Source organism: Heteronotia binoei, chromosome 8 (genome assembly GCF_032191835.1).
Source record: "Heteronotia binoei isolate CCM8104 ecotype False Entrance Well chromosome 8, APGP_CSIRO_Hbin_v1, whole genome shotgun sequence".
In the NCBI taxonomy this organism is placed as follows: Eukaryota; Metazoa; Chordata; class Lepidosauria; order Squamata; family Gekkonidae; genus Heteronotia; species Heteronotia binoei.
The window spans coordinates 91999011-92014027 of NC_083230.1; the positions used below are offsets into that span (position 1 = coordinate 91999011).

General features: G+C 46.8%; 1 protein-coding gene across 2 annotated transcripts in view; it reads right to left on the minus strand.

Moving 5' to 3' along the window:
- The window catches only part of CHST11 (carbohydrate sulfotransferase 11), a 318884-nt gene extending 304083 nt beyond the window's left edge, over positions 1 to 14801 (minus strand). Inside the window, exon 1 of one of the 2 annotated variants that reach the window (XM_060245591.1) lies at positions 14480 to 14801. In XM_060245591.1, the coding sequence (XP_060101574.1) occupies positions 14480 to 14582 (103 nt within the window). In that variant the 5' untranslated portion in view covers positions 14583 to 14801. Of the gene's footprint in view, positions 1 to 14464 lie in introns of both variants that reach the window. The other variant, XM_060245590.1, reaches the window with a different exon arrangement.
- Between the last annotated feature and the right edge of the window lie 216 nt (positions 14802 to 15017).

The following is a 15017-nucleotide window of genomic DNA, read 5'->3' on the forward strand; positions in this document are numbered from 1 at the left end:
TCCACTTAATTTGATTCATCAACTTCCTGGTTCATGTATCTCTCCAAATTGACCTTAATTTGATTGACTATATTTTTAATCTTACAGTTTTTAATTTTTTGTTGTGAGTTACCTATTTTCAGTTACTCATAGTGAAAGCAAATTTAATCTTCCTGGTGTGATTGCTCAGGGCAATGCATAAACACTATGTACTAAGCAAATATGTAGCTTCAAGACAGAATGTATAAATAAAGTAAGGGTTGGCTGAGGAAGTCAGACCTCTCTTCTTCCTACATGTGTCGACTTATGATTCCTTCAGGGTGGTTTGCCACTGCCTTCCCCAAGTCATGATTTACAGGAGCACAATACTCATGATCCTGTATTAATTGGACGATGCATGGATTTTCCTGGAAACCCAGGATTCTGGTTTATTTGAATGGAAGATGTACCCACATGGAAAATCCATGCACTGCCCAATTCACACAATATGGGATTGCATATATTGGGTGAATTGCAGGGACCTGCATGCTACCAATATACATAGTTGTGGGCTCTACAACACATGCGCAGAAGGGCCACCATAACGTCTGCAATAGCCAGGGCTTTTTTGTTGTTTGTTTTTTGAGCAAGAATGCACAGGAACGCAATTCTTGCTGGCTTGGTGTCAGGGGTGTGGCCTAATATGCAAATGAGTTTCTGCTGGGCTTTTTCTACAAAAAAGCCCTGTGTGAAACAATTGTGATATCAGGGGGTGTGACCTAATACACAAATGAGTTCCTGCTGGGCTTTTTCTGCAAAAAAAGCACCCTGGCAATAGCCAATTTCAACATAAATCAAAACATTACACTGGACTAAAAATCTGAAGTAGATGGAGATAAAATCAAAGTTCAATTGTTTAGTTAAGCAGACTCTTTCCATTTAAATCAATGAGACTCAAAGCTCTTATTTTCAGCTGGACAACCTCTAATGTTCCTAGTTTCAAGCCAATGAATGTACAGAGTTAAACTGAAGTAGACAAATACTACACACACAAACAGTGAGTATCAACATAAAGGCACACAAAATGCACATTCCAGGATTCCAGCAACACATTTTCCCCAAGTTTATCATTATACACTAGTATTCTCAGAATCTGGGGTAACAGGGAGGGAAAACCTGGAAATCAGTCAAACATGGCACATTTAAGAGCATGAAAAATTCTCAGTAGACATGCAGAAGAGAGAGGCAAAGCTTGCTTTGCAATGCTACATGAACAGACCGCCAGAAGACCTAGGAAACGCTGCAGTGTTCTCTTCAGTCTTCACCAGGAAGCAAGAGGGAACAAGCAATGAATTCACACATAGAACACACAACATTCCTGAGCATCTTCATAAGACCAAGCTGCTTTCCTGATCAGCATAATTGCCTGTCCTCTCTTACAGACCTTTGTCCCCTCTTCAGAATCTTTGCTCAGAGGCCTGTTTAATGTGCCACAAGAAGAGCTCATGGCCAAATGATGAAAACTTTAATGTTGATTTATTAACTGATTCATTCAAGCACAATGACCTATCATCACTCTGTTATTTTTTTTCTGTACACTTAGGGTTGCCATCTTTGAACTGGGAAATTCCTGGGTATTTGGAGGAGTTCAGTTGGGTATAAGGCCTTAAGGCCATAGAGTCCTTCCAAAGCAGCCACTTCCTACTGCAGAACTGAAATCTCTAGTCTGGTGATGAGCTGGAAGTCTGGGTGATCTCCAAGCTCCACCTGGAGGTTGGCAACACTATGTACACTTGATCCATATATATCCATAGGCAACAATTTGTCTCTTGACCTTTTTAAGGTCACATTCTAAGAGTAAACAAGCCAACAAACCTGATAGAATTCTTGGCAGGAAAATGGCTGAGTTGTTTCTTCTTGTGTTTGGATTTGTGATTCCACCGGATGGACCCATTTAAACACACTGACTGTAAACTATTCATGTGGTAGCGATTCACAGAGAGACTGGGGGGCAGGGGAGCAGGAATTCTTGCATGCAGAATACAAATTGTTATATCTTTTTTTTAATGTGAATTCAGGCTTATACAGCTGGTACCTGACTTGATTTGTGTGTTTTCCCTCACAGCATATTTCACCTCTATATCTATCTTATCAGGTAACTACTACCTTTGTGGAAAGGGAGAGGTAATAAACAAAACTCAACTTTTAAATTACCCATCACTTGGAAATGGAAGAAGAACAGTTAATTAAACACATTATTTATGGAACTTTTTAGTGTCATGTGTGCTTTATAAGCACCATTGCACATGTCCCTCCTGGCAATTCAACATGATATTTTGCGTTGATTTTACCGTAAACTTTTCTTGCTCCTTGGAATTCACAAACTTAGTGATTGCACTACCTCAAGAATTTACCAGCTTTCAGAAAGCTTAATTCTGGCACGGCAAACTTTTGGTATTAAAAATTCAGAAGCCAAGGACCCCCAGAAATTCAAACTGGTGTGGCCGAAATGGTGGATTTGTCTACTAAAGCATACATACCTTACAAAAGACAACAAAGTTTAAAAATATTTGAAAATAATCTGGAATCTGCTTTTAGAACATCTGAACATTTAGCTGCTAGTACGTCTGCTCAGCCTTGGGACTCTCACCTGTGTTTTCTTGTTTCCCCTTTTTCCTGTGTCTGCATTTTTTCCTTTGTTAAAATGTGTCTTGACATTGCCAATTGTGCTGCTGCTGTACATAGAACAAGATACTGCTGAAAATACATATAGATACCGTAGATGGCCTTTGTTTTCTAGATGTGGAGGGTTCCTATCAAAAAGGTATGATGTGTATTAATTTTGATTGTTTTGAATGATACTCTTTTAATAGCAAAACTTGATTAAATATTGCCAGTACTTGACTTAGTCCTCAGCTAAGTCACAACCTTGTAACTCATTTGCTACCTGGACCCCAGTCTTGTTTAAACATCTCAGGACAGTCTAGGCTTGCCAGTCTCCCAGAACTACAACTGATCCCCCAACAACAGAGATCAGATCCACTTGAGAAAATGGCTGCTTCTGTGGATTTTATGGCATTATACTCCAGCTGAGGTCCTACCACAAACCCTGCCCTCTCCAGCCTCCACTCTGAAAATCTCCAAGAATTTATTTCTTATTTTATTAAATTTATATCCCTCCCAACACAGAGTTAGCAACCCTACCTGAGGACTCCTGATTGACTAGGTTTCAGTCCTCAACACACTAAGACCCTGTTCACACAGCATGTTGAGTCCGTGTTAAACTGACCCGGTTCTGTTCCAAATATCTTTGTTCCAGATATTATCGATCAGACTGCCATATTGCAATTCGAATCACTCCGCGGTGAAACCATCTTCTGCCATCCACACAATGGCACTATGCAGTTCTTTTTTCCTCCACTTTTATGTGCATTATGTGCATGTGCACATTATGTGAATACGCGTACATATGCATAGGTGAAAACATTATGTGGTTATGCGGTCATGCGCATATCACTAAGTAGTAAAAAAAAAAAATGGCGACTGTAAACCGGATGTCTGAGGCTCCTTTTGCTCTGGGACAGCCTTCAGACATCCGGAGGTTGGTCGAGAACTATCCAGATGGGGAAACTACGAGGTGAAACCGGAGAACTCAAAAACACCACAAAGGAGCAGGTAACAAAATACTCCGGTTCCGAGAAGGATTGGGGGGGCTACTACGAGTTAATACCGGGAGGCAGATGTTGACGTCTAATCAGCCACTTTTAATCTGGTATGCAACAGCAGCGACAACTGATTATACTGTGCATGTGAACAGCCCCTAACAGTGCCATTCTAACCAGAACTGCACCCTTAGAAGTGAACAGAATGATATTTAGAGTTCAGGCAGTGTCTGGTGGGAGGGTTATGGGGAGCACAATGTTGAAGGACAAAAATTAAAAGAAAAATAGGGTCTAATCTACTTACAAGAAGCTTACCATAAAGTTCCTTAAGATGAGCAAAAAAAGAGGAAGGGGGGGGGGGGTTCTGCCAGAAATACAGACAAAAACAAGAACACACAAAAGCTGCTGCAACCACTCACCAATAGCCCAAAACAACTACAATCATTAAGAGTACTTTAAATAAGAGTGTGTTGCAAGGAATGGTTATAGCTTTTGTGGGCTGTTGGTGAGTGGTTGCGGCTTCTCTTGTGTGTTCTTGTTTTTACCATAAAGTTCCTGGCAACTCATAGAGCTACCTAAAAGTGACAATGGGTAGCTCTAGGAATTACCAGATGCTCTACTGGGAAACCTGAAGTTCTGACCATAAAGTTTCTGGTGATTCCTAGACTATCCTTTGTCACTTCCAGATAGGTCTATGAATTTCCAGAAACTTTATGGTTAGAATTTCCTGTCAGAAGATGAAGCTTTTAAAAAAATTTGTAACAGGACCTGGGGCTGAAGAATTCCTTGCCCGCATCAGGTCCTTGGCAACCCTAGTAATATTATTTATATCCCTCCATTATACCCAACCTTTCTCTGCAATGGGGACCCAAAACAGTTTACATTATTCTCCTCCATTTTATCCTCACAACAACTTCATGAGGTAAATTAGGCTGATAATGTGTGACTGCCTCAATATTCCATGGAAGAGTGAGGATTTGAATCTGGGCTGCTGGATCCTAGCCCACTGCATCTCACTGGTTCTCAGGAAAGTCTGAAACAACAATGAATTAACAAACCAGAGTCAGAAATGACAGATGGATTTGGATGCCCCAGTTCATGCTACAGATAGCCTTATGTTACTTTGAATCAACAACCATGATTTGATGGAAGCCCTGAATTGTGCCGCTACTGGAAACAGGGGTGTTGTTGGGTGACCTGCCTTTATCTAAGCTTAGAGACTCCCAATCCAAGCTTTTTAGAGTTCATACTTCGTGGAAACAGAGAAACAGACCAACCAAACAAGGAGCTGCCAAGGCTAAGAACAGAGAGAGGGTAGGACCAGAGGACAGTTGCATCATAAGAAAGTGACATTGTCAGTGTTGGGAATGCAGGATGCCAAAATCCAGTTCCAGACCAATCACCTATTTCTATTCTGCTAGAGACTTCACTCCATCAGAATTAAAACTTTGCTCCACGCTGCATGACAGAACCACGTTTCACACTGCAGTGACTGCAATTAATCATCCCAGTGGTTCGATTGTGCAAAACAGCCATTACAGGCCAGCTACCACAGACAGAGCTTCCTTATCACAAAAATGCATTACAGGATGCAAGCTAGGACAATTTAAGCTTAATTACCTGATAAGCCTCACTTCTGCTGGTAGTGCAATTTGGCTTTTTAATGATGGCAACGTCCTTTATTGCACTTTCCCCAGATTGTAACCAGATAACCACAAGATTAGTTTTACTGAAATCTAAACCAATCAGCTCTTCTTTTAAAAAAATTTAATAATTGCATTAGCTTGGAGAAAGAGGCACATGATAATGATTTTATCAGTATGAACCTTTAAAACAAACTCCATTTCTCATAATGGAGATACCAAATAAAATCCAGAAGTAAATTACCAAGAATATCATCCTGCTAATGTCCTATTTGTTTTTTCCTGTTTCAGTCTGCTAGATAAACCCGACAACTCTGATATCTCAACCAGTTTCTGAAATAGAGTTTGTGAGGGGAATACTTATCAGAAAGACATCCATTCCAAAAGCATCGTATCTTCTCATGCCTGCAATGGCACCCACTTTGGTGTAGAGGTGCACACATGTCTCAAGAAAGAGATGCCACTCAGTTCCTTTTTTGGATGCACGTGAGGAGACAGGAACAAGATAGCCTTAGTGCTGAGCATTGGAAGGGGATTCAATTCCATGTATTATTATGGTCAATGACCAGTGGCGTAAGGAGGGGGGGTGGGGGGGGCGGGTCGCCCCAGGTCTGGGCGTCTGGGGGGCCCCTTGGCAATGCCAAGGGGCCCCTCAGAAGCCGGCTGCCTAGCGTCCCCGCCGCCGCCACTCAAGTTGCCGGCGTCCCCGCCTCCGCCATCCGACCGCCTCCCGGCCCAGCCCGCCTCCGTTCTCTCCCCCCCCCCGGCGAGCGCCAAAAGCGGCGTGCCCCCAGGCGCCGGCCCGAGATGCCCGCCGCCCGGAGCGACGATGCTGCACTGCAGCGAGGAAGTGGAGTGGCGGGGAGGGGAGGGACCCAGAGAGCCCAGCTGCCTCCTGCCGCCGCCTTCACGCTCCTCGGCCGGGGAGGAGCCGCGGCGGCAGCAGCGGCAGGAGCACATGGAGCGGGCGAGCCGGCGCAGGTACCGTATTCCCCCGCCGCGACGCGCAGCCCCAAAAGGCGGGGGGGGGGGGTCCCGAGCCGGGCGCTGCATCGTCCTGTATATATTTCTGGCCCCACCAGTCTAATCTACCGGCAGTGACCTCCTTACAGCTTACAGAGGTGGTTTGCCATGGCCTGCTTCTGCATAACAACTCTGGGCTTCACTGGTGGTCTCCCATTCAAGCACAAAGCAGGGCAGAGCGTTTTAGCTTCTGAGATTTGACAAGACTGGGTTAGCTTCTCAACCAGCCAGGGCAGGCCAAACGTCTTGGGGTCCTCACTAATTAGCCCTTCCTTTCATGCAGTAGATCGCACTGTTCCTGCCAATCTTCTTAGATCATAAGTGGTCAGAATACCAGGACTTTCTATTATGATCCAGCTCCTCCTACTCATAACATGAAGCATGTGGGGGGAAAAGATCCCCCTTCTGGCCCGTTTGGAAGAAGACCCAAAAAATCTTACTTGGCCCTTAAAAGGCTGGATAGCCCAGGCTAGCCCACTCAAAACAGCTCTTGGAAGATAAGTGGGTAAGAAGCTAAACAGCTAAGTATCTATTGTCCAGTACCTCCCGGTGAGCGAAACCCCATCCCATCAGCGTTATTGATTTATTATTTTATTTAAATCACGTCTAGGCCATCTTTCCATCCAAACAGGGCCTTCAAGGCTTTTTAGCACCGCGCTAAGAAGATATTATTCTCCCAAGTTTTTCATGACTGTTGGTTTTTAAATTTATTTCTGATCTGCTTCATGCTCCTGCTGTCTCTTTGAAGGCTACTCATTGAATTTGTTGTAATTTTATGGATGATTAATGAGGGGTTTTTCTTAAAAAAACAAAAACATTAGTCTCGTTGGAGATCCTTTGAAAACTGGGATAGAGCCGGGCGCTGGGGAGGAGCCCTGCGGTGCCGCTTGCCAACTTTCCTGGGAGGGGAAGCCAGAAGTTCGAGTTTAGGAGGAGGGAGACGCGTGGCGCAGTGGGTGCTTCCGAGCCGGCGGCCGGGAGCGCCACCGGCGCTTCCCAGTGAGAGTTCCTGGGATCCAAGCCCCCAACTTGCTCAGAGCCCTTCATCGGATCCGACGCCGCAGTGAATCCGATTTCAGTGTCTGGGTTACTGGCAGGGTTTCCTCTAAGCCGGGGGTGGCTCTTTGACATGTCTTGGGTGGCTCTTGAAGCTCCCACTGCGTTGTTGGCCCGCTTGGAGAAGGCATTGCTCTCTTTCAATCACTTCTCCAAGCCAGTTGGTGGCTCGGAGAATGCGTCTAAAGTTAAAGTTGCTTTCTTTCCACCTCTCCCTCCTCCCATTTATTTGCCTGCCCGCCTTGTGTCTTGTGTTGCTCTCGGGCATTTGTACAGTTCTGGGTAGGAGGAGAAAAGGAGAGGCAGAGGCGGTTCCTTTTTTCCGGCTCTCCAACATCTGCTTCCCACTGGAAGATGATGAAGATATTGGATTTATATCCTGCCCTCCACTCCGAAGAGTCTCAAAGCGGCTCACAATCTCCTTTCCCTTCCTCCCCCACAACAGACACCCTGTGAGGTGCGTGGGGCTGAGAGGGCTCTCACAGCATCTGCCCTTTCAAGGACAACCTCTGCCAGGGCTATGGCTGACCCAAGGCCATTCCAGCAGGTGCAAGTGGAGGAGTGGGGAATCAAACCCGGTTCTCCCAGATAAGAGTCCACACACTTAACCACTACACAAAACTGGCTCTCCAAACTGGAGCAAGGTGGTTTCCAATGCTGAGAAAATTGTGGGCTATCCGACCTCCAAGTCTTCTTTTATATTTGCAAAACAAAGCAGCGACACAAAAAAGTGATGCCTAGTTCTTGTTTTCTGTGTGTAGGCTATTTCATTATGTCACAGGAGGGACAAAAGGGGCTCAGTGGTGCCCAGAAGAGGAAACAAAAAAGGGAAGTTACATCACTTCCTGTTCCAGCAGGGCTCGCAAGTGGTGGCCATCTTGCGGAAGTGACATCACCGGAAGTGACATCATATCCTGTTTCTGGAGGCGTGCACACACATAGGGGGGCCCACATAAATCTTGGGCCCCGGGCCCCCAAAGCCCTAGCTACGCCACTGTCAATGACCAGATCCAACTGACAAAAAAATCATCAGATATACAGATAGTAGGAAGGGGATACCCCACTTCAAATCTCAAGTTCATTTCACTGGGTGGATTGACTTCTTCCAAGGACTGCAGAACTCACGTAAAAGGCTTGGCTTTCCATATAGCTTCCCCATACCCAGAGAAGATTTCTACATGAAAGGGGGGGTGGGTGGAATCTGATGAACGGACCAAGCCCAACCCCCCAAAAGTAGAAAGATGAGAAGACTCACACACACTCAGGAACCATGAGGGGGCACAAATGAATTTCCTGGAATACATAAATAAATTTCATACTAATTAGCAAAGGACCCTCTATTGGGGGGAAGTACATACAGTACTCAATCTAGCTGCCAGCAGCAACATTGCTCTGAACAATTGGGGAGAGGGGGTCACAGAATCCAAAGGCTGCTAGGCGAATCTTTTATATGAACGCCAATGGGAAGCAGTGGCACAAGCACAGCAAAAAGATAGTGCTAATTTGCATTGGCCCAGAAGAACTGTGATTCTGAATGCAGATGGGCTCAGAAAGGCAATACCATTAATCGGGCAGATTAGATAACATTTTGTGACACAGAGAGGATGCCAGCAATATTTGGCAGCCATCAGACTGCAGAGTGAGATCAGCTGGCTTGATGTAACACTACCAGTTCCGACCACACAAACAAAATGCTCCAGTTCATGAATTCATTTATTCTCATGGAGTGCCAAGCATGAAGTCTATGCATTCACATGGCATTGCTTATGGGCAAGTGCCTATAAGTCCCACATACACACTACTTGTGACAAACACATTATCTGAACCAGGTGCCAACAGGAGAATTCAACCCCAAAGTGGCCATGCAAACCTCACCCACCAAATGGGAAGAAGAACCAACAAATATTATTTTGCTCAGCTGCTTTCATGTGATCCACGCTTTAATTCAAGAGTCCAAAAGCTAGCCTGGCCCAGCAATTTGGTGCAAAAGTCTGCATCAGCAAACTGCACCCTTTGTGTTTTCAGACTTTCCTCTACAGCCACCAGGAGAACTACAACACTTTCCAATGAAAAGCTCAAAATCTGTTAAGAGCAACTGGAGTACATGAAGAGCCTTGCTAGGACAGACCAAAAGTCCATCTGGTCAACCCTCCTAAAAAAACCTCATAAGCCATAACACATGCTGTTTGGTTAATTTACAATTTAATACAATAAAAAGCTTTTAAGAAGATAGAAATAAGCCAGTTACCATTTCCCCTTCTCTTTGCTTCCTCACTGCTCAAGACTATGATGCTGAACTGCCCTGTTTACAATGATCTTTTTTATTCTGTGCCCATTGGCACTGTTCCTCCCACATGGCAGGAGGGTACATGTCTCATTAGTATATGCAACACACCTGGAGCAGATACCAATATCATCCATGCCACAGCAATAATTTAATGACTGAAGAACTTTAACACAAGCAATATATCCTGCACAAAGAGACTATAACCAAATCTTGCTTTTGTTTAAGGTTGCTTTCACATAGAGGTCTTGCCTTCCCCCTTCCCTGGATACAGCAGTGCTTCTTGGAGGTTCTGCGTGGCATCATCATGAAGCCCCCCCTGCCCGGTTTTCCCTGGCTTTGCTGCAGATTTCCCCAAACATGTTCTGGCATGATCTCTCCTAAGAAATATGTTCAAAGCAGATTTATGAAAAGTGTGGGGGGGGGAGTATGGATTCCCCACTCATATCCAATGCCGTACATGGTACCAATGCACTTCCCACCTAATATTCCCACCAAAAGCAGCAATGGAAATTTGCTGGCTTTTAAAAAACGTATCAGTATTAAATATACAAACTACTAATTTTTCAAAAAGCCTTCCTTGGGTGGGGACAGAATAACAGGCAAGAAGGAAAAGGACAGGGAATAGTCCCTTGGGGAGGGTCTATACTACTCTGAATGCCTTTGCATCCACAGCAGCAGTGAGAACAAACTGGGGAACGAAACCCTCCCATGCAAAAGTGACCCAAGACAGCAACAAAGATCCAGCTGATTAAAGTGAGATCATGAATAATCCATACTTTAGTATGTGTAACCTGTATTAAACTGTACTGCATTTATTAAGAATTTGGGGAGAACTTGTCCATTGAATTCCATAGGTTTCATTCATTCAGTTCAATGATGGAGATATATTTAAAATTACCTTTTGGACTGGGCACTGAATCTATCCCTGCATCACTGCTGGCTAACCATTCATATTAGTGGTATTAGAATGTGCCAGTTCCTCACAGAGGTACCCAATCTTGGGTTTATTTCTGCTTGTTCCACCTAGCATCCCAATCCTAAACATTTTATGGCTGAAAAAAAAACCTTGCTTTCAACAGAATCATCTTTCAAATAAACATTAAGTTCGATGGGCTACTACTATTTCTGTGAGATTGAAATCCTAATCTGGAATGCATGAAATGATGTAAAAGAGTAAGCAAAACCATAGCTGGGTGATTTTGCTTTTCAGACCCTTTGACAGTTGTAGAAAACACAAAAAGCAAGATTGCAGCTGATTAAGCAATGATGATTTTATAGGATTCTAAGAGCATTTGCCAGTCATAGAGCATTCATGTGGATAGCTACTAATGCTTGAAGACAAAGAAATCGCATAGTGATGGCTTAACCAAGTTGGCTCTTTGTCTAAATCCAAACCTATTCCCTCTTTTTTCCAAATGGATCTTTGGGTCGCATATGTTTTGCCTTGTTTGCACGCAAGATCACTTCTGCTGATGGCTCTCCATGCCCAATTTAGCACTTGGGATGGCTTGCCAGAGATGTTTCCAACACCAGCAGTGGGTTGGCTTGGAAATGACTAGGAGAATGGCTTATGTGATGAGCCATGCTCAGTTTGGCTCAGAGAGTTGTCAAATGGAAGCTGCCCCATGCACAGATAAACCAACAAAGCACTGCGAGGAAGACGTCCTAGTTCCTAGTCCAAGGAGTTTGCAAATTCTAAATGTTTGATTCATTAATGCACTGGAAACAGGGCCAGATTAAGATGTGTCAAGAAGCACTCTTAAGATTAAGCTATGTCAAGAAGACTGTAAACTGCAGTTGATTTAGCTTGTGCACAAATACAGCTCTTGACTGAAGTGTTACGCCTTGCCTTTCTGTTGCCTTTCTGCTTGGTTTTGAACTTTGGCACTTGGGGATGGGGTGGAAAGAATAAGTAACAAGGAGTCATGTCAACCAGTGCAGTTTCATGTACTTAGAACTATATTCTAGTTAGGGATGAGCACTGCAAAACATTCATCCTTTGGCTGCTTGTTCATATTCAAGGCTGTTTACACCTTGCTTCTCAGTACCTCCAGTTTTATTGTATCTGTGGCTCACAACTTCAAGTAGCTGCCAGGCTTTCCTAAGACTACATTGCATTGATTCATGGAGCTGCTCAGTTTGAGCAGTACCTAGGAGTTATGGACCTTTCCCTGCAAACAATCCAAACTAGATTACCCAGTGGGACTATAATTTGCTACAAGCTTTCAATATAAGCATCACTGAAGGCAAAACTGGACTCGGAGCAGAGAAAGATGTGCACAACGGCAGCCTGTAGTGTTTCACATGCATGTTAGAGCACAGAACCAATGCAATTCAAATACAACATATTTAGGATCTGCATTTCCAAGGTTTTTTTTTTCTTTCTTTCTGAAACTGAACTAATTAAGATGCAGAATCCATCTACAGAGCAGACCAAGATTCGAATCCAGAAGCATCCTAAAGACCAACAAGATTTCGATAGTATAAGTTTTTGAGAATCAGAGCTCTGTTCATCAGATTCTCAAAGGCTTACACCTTGAAAATCTTGCTGCTTTATAACATGGTGCTGGACTCAAGTCTTGCTCTTTTACTGCAGAAAAACACAGCTAGCCGCCTGAAACAGTGCTGATCACAGGAATCACTATCCAAATGAATAGCTACCAAATCTACACACAGAACAAAAGGCAGCCAAAATTGACAAAAATACACTTTTTGACACTGTAACTGTTAAAACAAAGTGGAAAGATTTTTTTTAAAAAATAATAATTTATAGATAGCTGCCAAGGAGCAGAAATAGCTATGCAGTTCAGAAAAAGTTATGCCTCATTGATAATACTGGATGGTAAATATTAAGGGGTACACAAAGCAAGCAAAAGGTGGAGGAAATTCAACCCCTCTTATCGCTGGTTCCTCTGCAACATCATAAGATATAATGCGGTCACATCTGAGAAACAGCAAGTCTATTTTTTTCCCTGCCAAATATGAGAAAGTTGGGTCGTCCCCCCCAGTCTTTACATTTTTGGTGGGAAATACAAATTCTGATTATTGAATAGCTACACATTTTTCAGAAAAAGCAGGAGCTCCAGACAATACTAGAAAGCACACCTATGAACATGAGTCGATGCACAACTCTTCAGCAGCACTACAGGAAGCAATCCTACGCAGGTCTACCTGGAAGCAAGCCCAGCTTCATTCAATGGGTTTTCCTCTGAGGAAAACATTCAAAGAATTGCCATCTTGGAGATTTAGGAAGCAAAGTTGAGTGCTGTGCCAGTGGGAGAATTAAGCACCTGAGAATTAAGCATGTGCTGGACTCTTCCATGCCTGAAGTAACAGGAGGACTGAAGCCATTCCAGTGCTGGCTGGAAGGAGCCCTATCCTTATAAGCATTTGGGCAGCACCCAGCCTAGCTCTCCAGATGCATAATAATTCACCCCAAGAACTACAGCATTCAAAACCCGATATGACCTTTTAAAAAGGGACATCCATCCAGGTGACAGTTTCAGAGCCATTTCCTTACAAAGCAATCAGGGTTCTAGTCCTCAACACTTCTCTTGGCAGAAAGCTGCCAACTTAGTGGAGTCCCTTCACCGGACTTGTGTGGCGGAGCGGGAGTTTCAACAACCTCCTTCTGTCCCTAGGAGAGGGAAAGACTGAGTCGGCTACCCAGAAGGAAGTCTCTGAAACTCCCGGCTCCTCCACCCCAATCCCGCGAAGAGACTCCAGACCATTTGGCAGAGAAGCGCCTGCCGCCGACGCTCCCAAAAGAGCGCCCAGCTGTGCCACGCGGAGGGAGGTCGCCGGCCGCACCCGCCCGCTGCTGGGAAGCCTCAGCCGCCAGGTCACCAAGGGCCGCGCGGGGCTCCTCCTCCCGAGGCAGCGACGCTCCCCAGACGCCCTCCCGCCCGGACGAGTCCTTCCCACCCACCCACCCGCCGCCGGATTTGCCTTCGCCCGTCTCCACCTGTTCTCCACTGACTCCCCGGCAAAGCCAGCTCAAAACTCCCGACTCCAGAGTCCCGACGGCACGCCACAAGTCAAGGCAGCGGGCGCTCTCCACCCCCCCCCCCGCCCTCTCCTCCCGGGTGGGACTCTGGGGAGTGACTGAGGCGGCAGGGCTGCGGGTTCGCCCTTCCCCTCCGTGGCCAGCCTCCCCGCCCGCTCCTCTGGACGCCCCCGCTTGCTTCCAGGTCGCCCCCAGCCCTGCACTCGGAGCCCTTCCTGCCGCGCGAAGTAGAAACGCGTTCCAGCGCGCACTAAAGCGCCGGGACTGACGGCAGAAGGCTGAAGGCGGGGAGGAAGGGGGGTCCTGGCTACTTTTCAGCGCGCGGTGAATGTGCCGCGGGGCAGGGTGGTTATTCCGGAGTGACGAGGCCAGGCGGTTTCTGGCGAGCAGGTGGGCGTGCGCTTCGGCCAGAAAGTCGCCGGCTGGAGCCTTCAAGGTTGACGCCGCTGCAGCAGCGGGGCTGGGATCTCCTCCAGCACATGGGCAGCGCAGGGCGACGCCGGCCGGCGGGCAGGACCCCGAGAGCCACCCCCGGCACACCAGCAGCCAGCAGGCTCACCCTGCATGGACCCGTCTCCACCAGCCCTTCCTCCCCCCGCCCCCGACCTGCCTGCTCATCCCTCTAACCTCGGGGAAGTTCCCCGCCGCCGCTCTCCAGCGCCCATCTGGTCCAGCGCCTCCAGCAGTCCCCAAGCCCGGGCTCCACGCTGGCTCTCCGGCAGGCACACAGACGCCCACCCACTCCCGAGCCAGCCCCCGGCTCCAGCCGGCTCCACGAGTCCCCCCGCCTCCCCGGGAAAAGCAAAGGATGAAGCCGCCGCCGCCCTACCTGGATGCAACATACTTTGGAAATAGAAGATGACCAGGGCGAAGGATCCCAAGCAAGTGACCAGAACCATCCGGCAGATCTTGTTCATCCTCATTACTTCCAGCAGCGGCTGCTTCATGGCTTTGTCCCGGGCAAGGAGGTCGGGGGGTGCGGAGGGGCGGGCGAAACCTTCGTCCAAAGCGGACTTCTGCTGCTTCTTCCAGGAGTTGGAACGGGGGGCTGTGTCGAGGAGCCGCAGCGCCCTCTCGGCGACCGCGATCCGCTCCGGGGAAGCCGCCGGCTTGCTTCCTTTGGCGGCGACGGCTGCCTGCCTCCTCCCTTCGCTGCCGCCCTGGAGGATGCCTCGGGCAGCCGCTCGCCAGCGCTACTTCATTCGGCTGGGAGAGAGTCCTCGCCTGGGAGCTGCCACTCGCCGCCGGAGCCGGGGGGGGGGGAGAGGAAAGACGACGCGTCTGCGCAGAAAGCGGAAGGCAAGGGCCAGCGCCGGCAGCGTCAGCGGCTCGAACAGCCTCCCTCCACCCTCCGGGAGAATTGGTCGCGTCCAGCTGGTTCT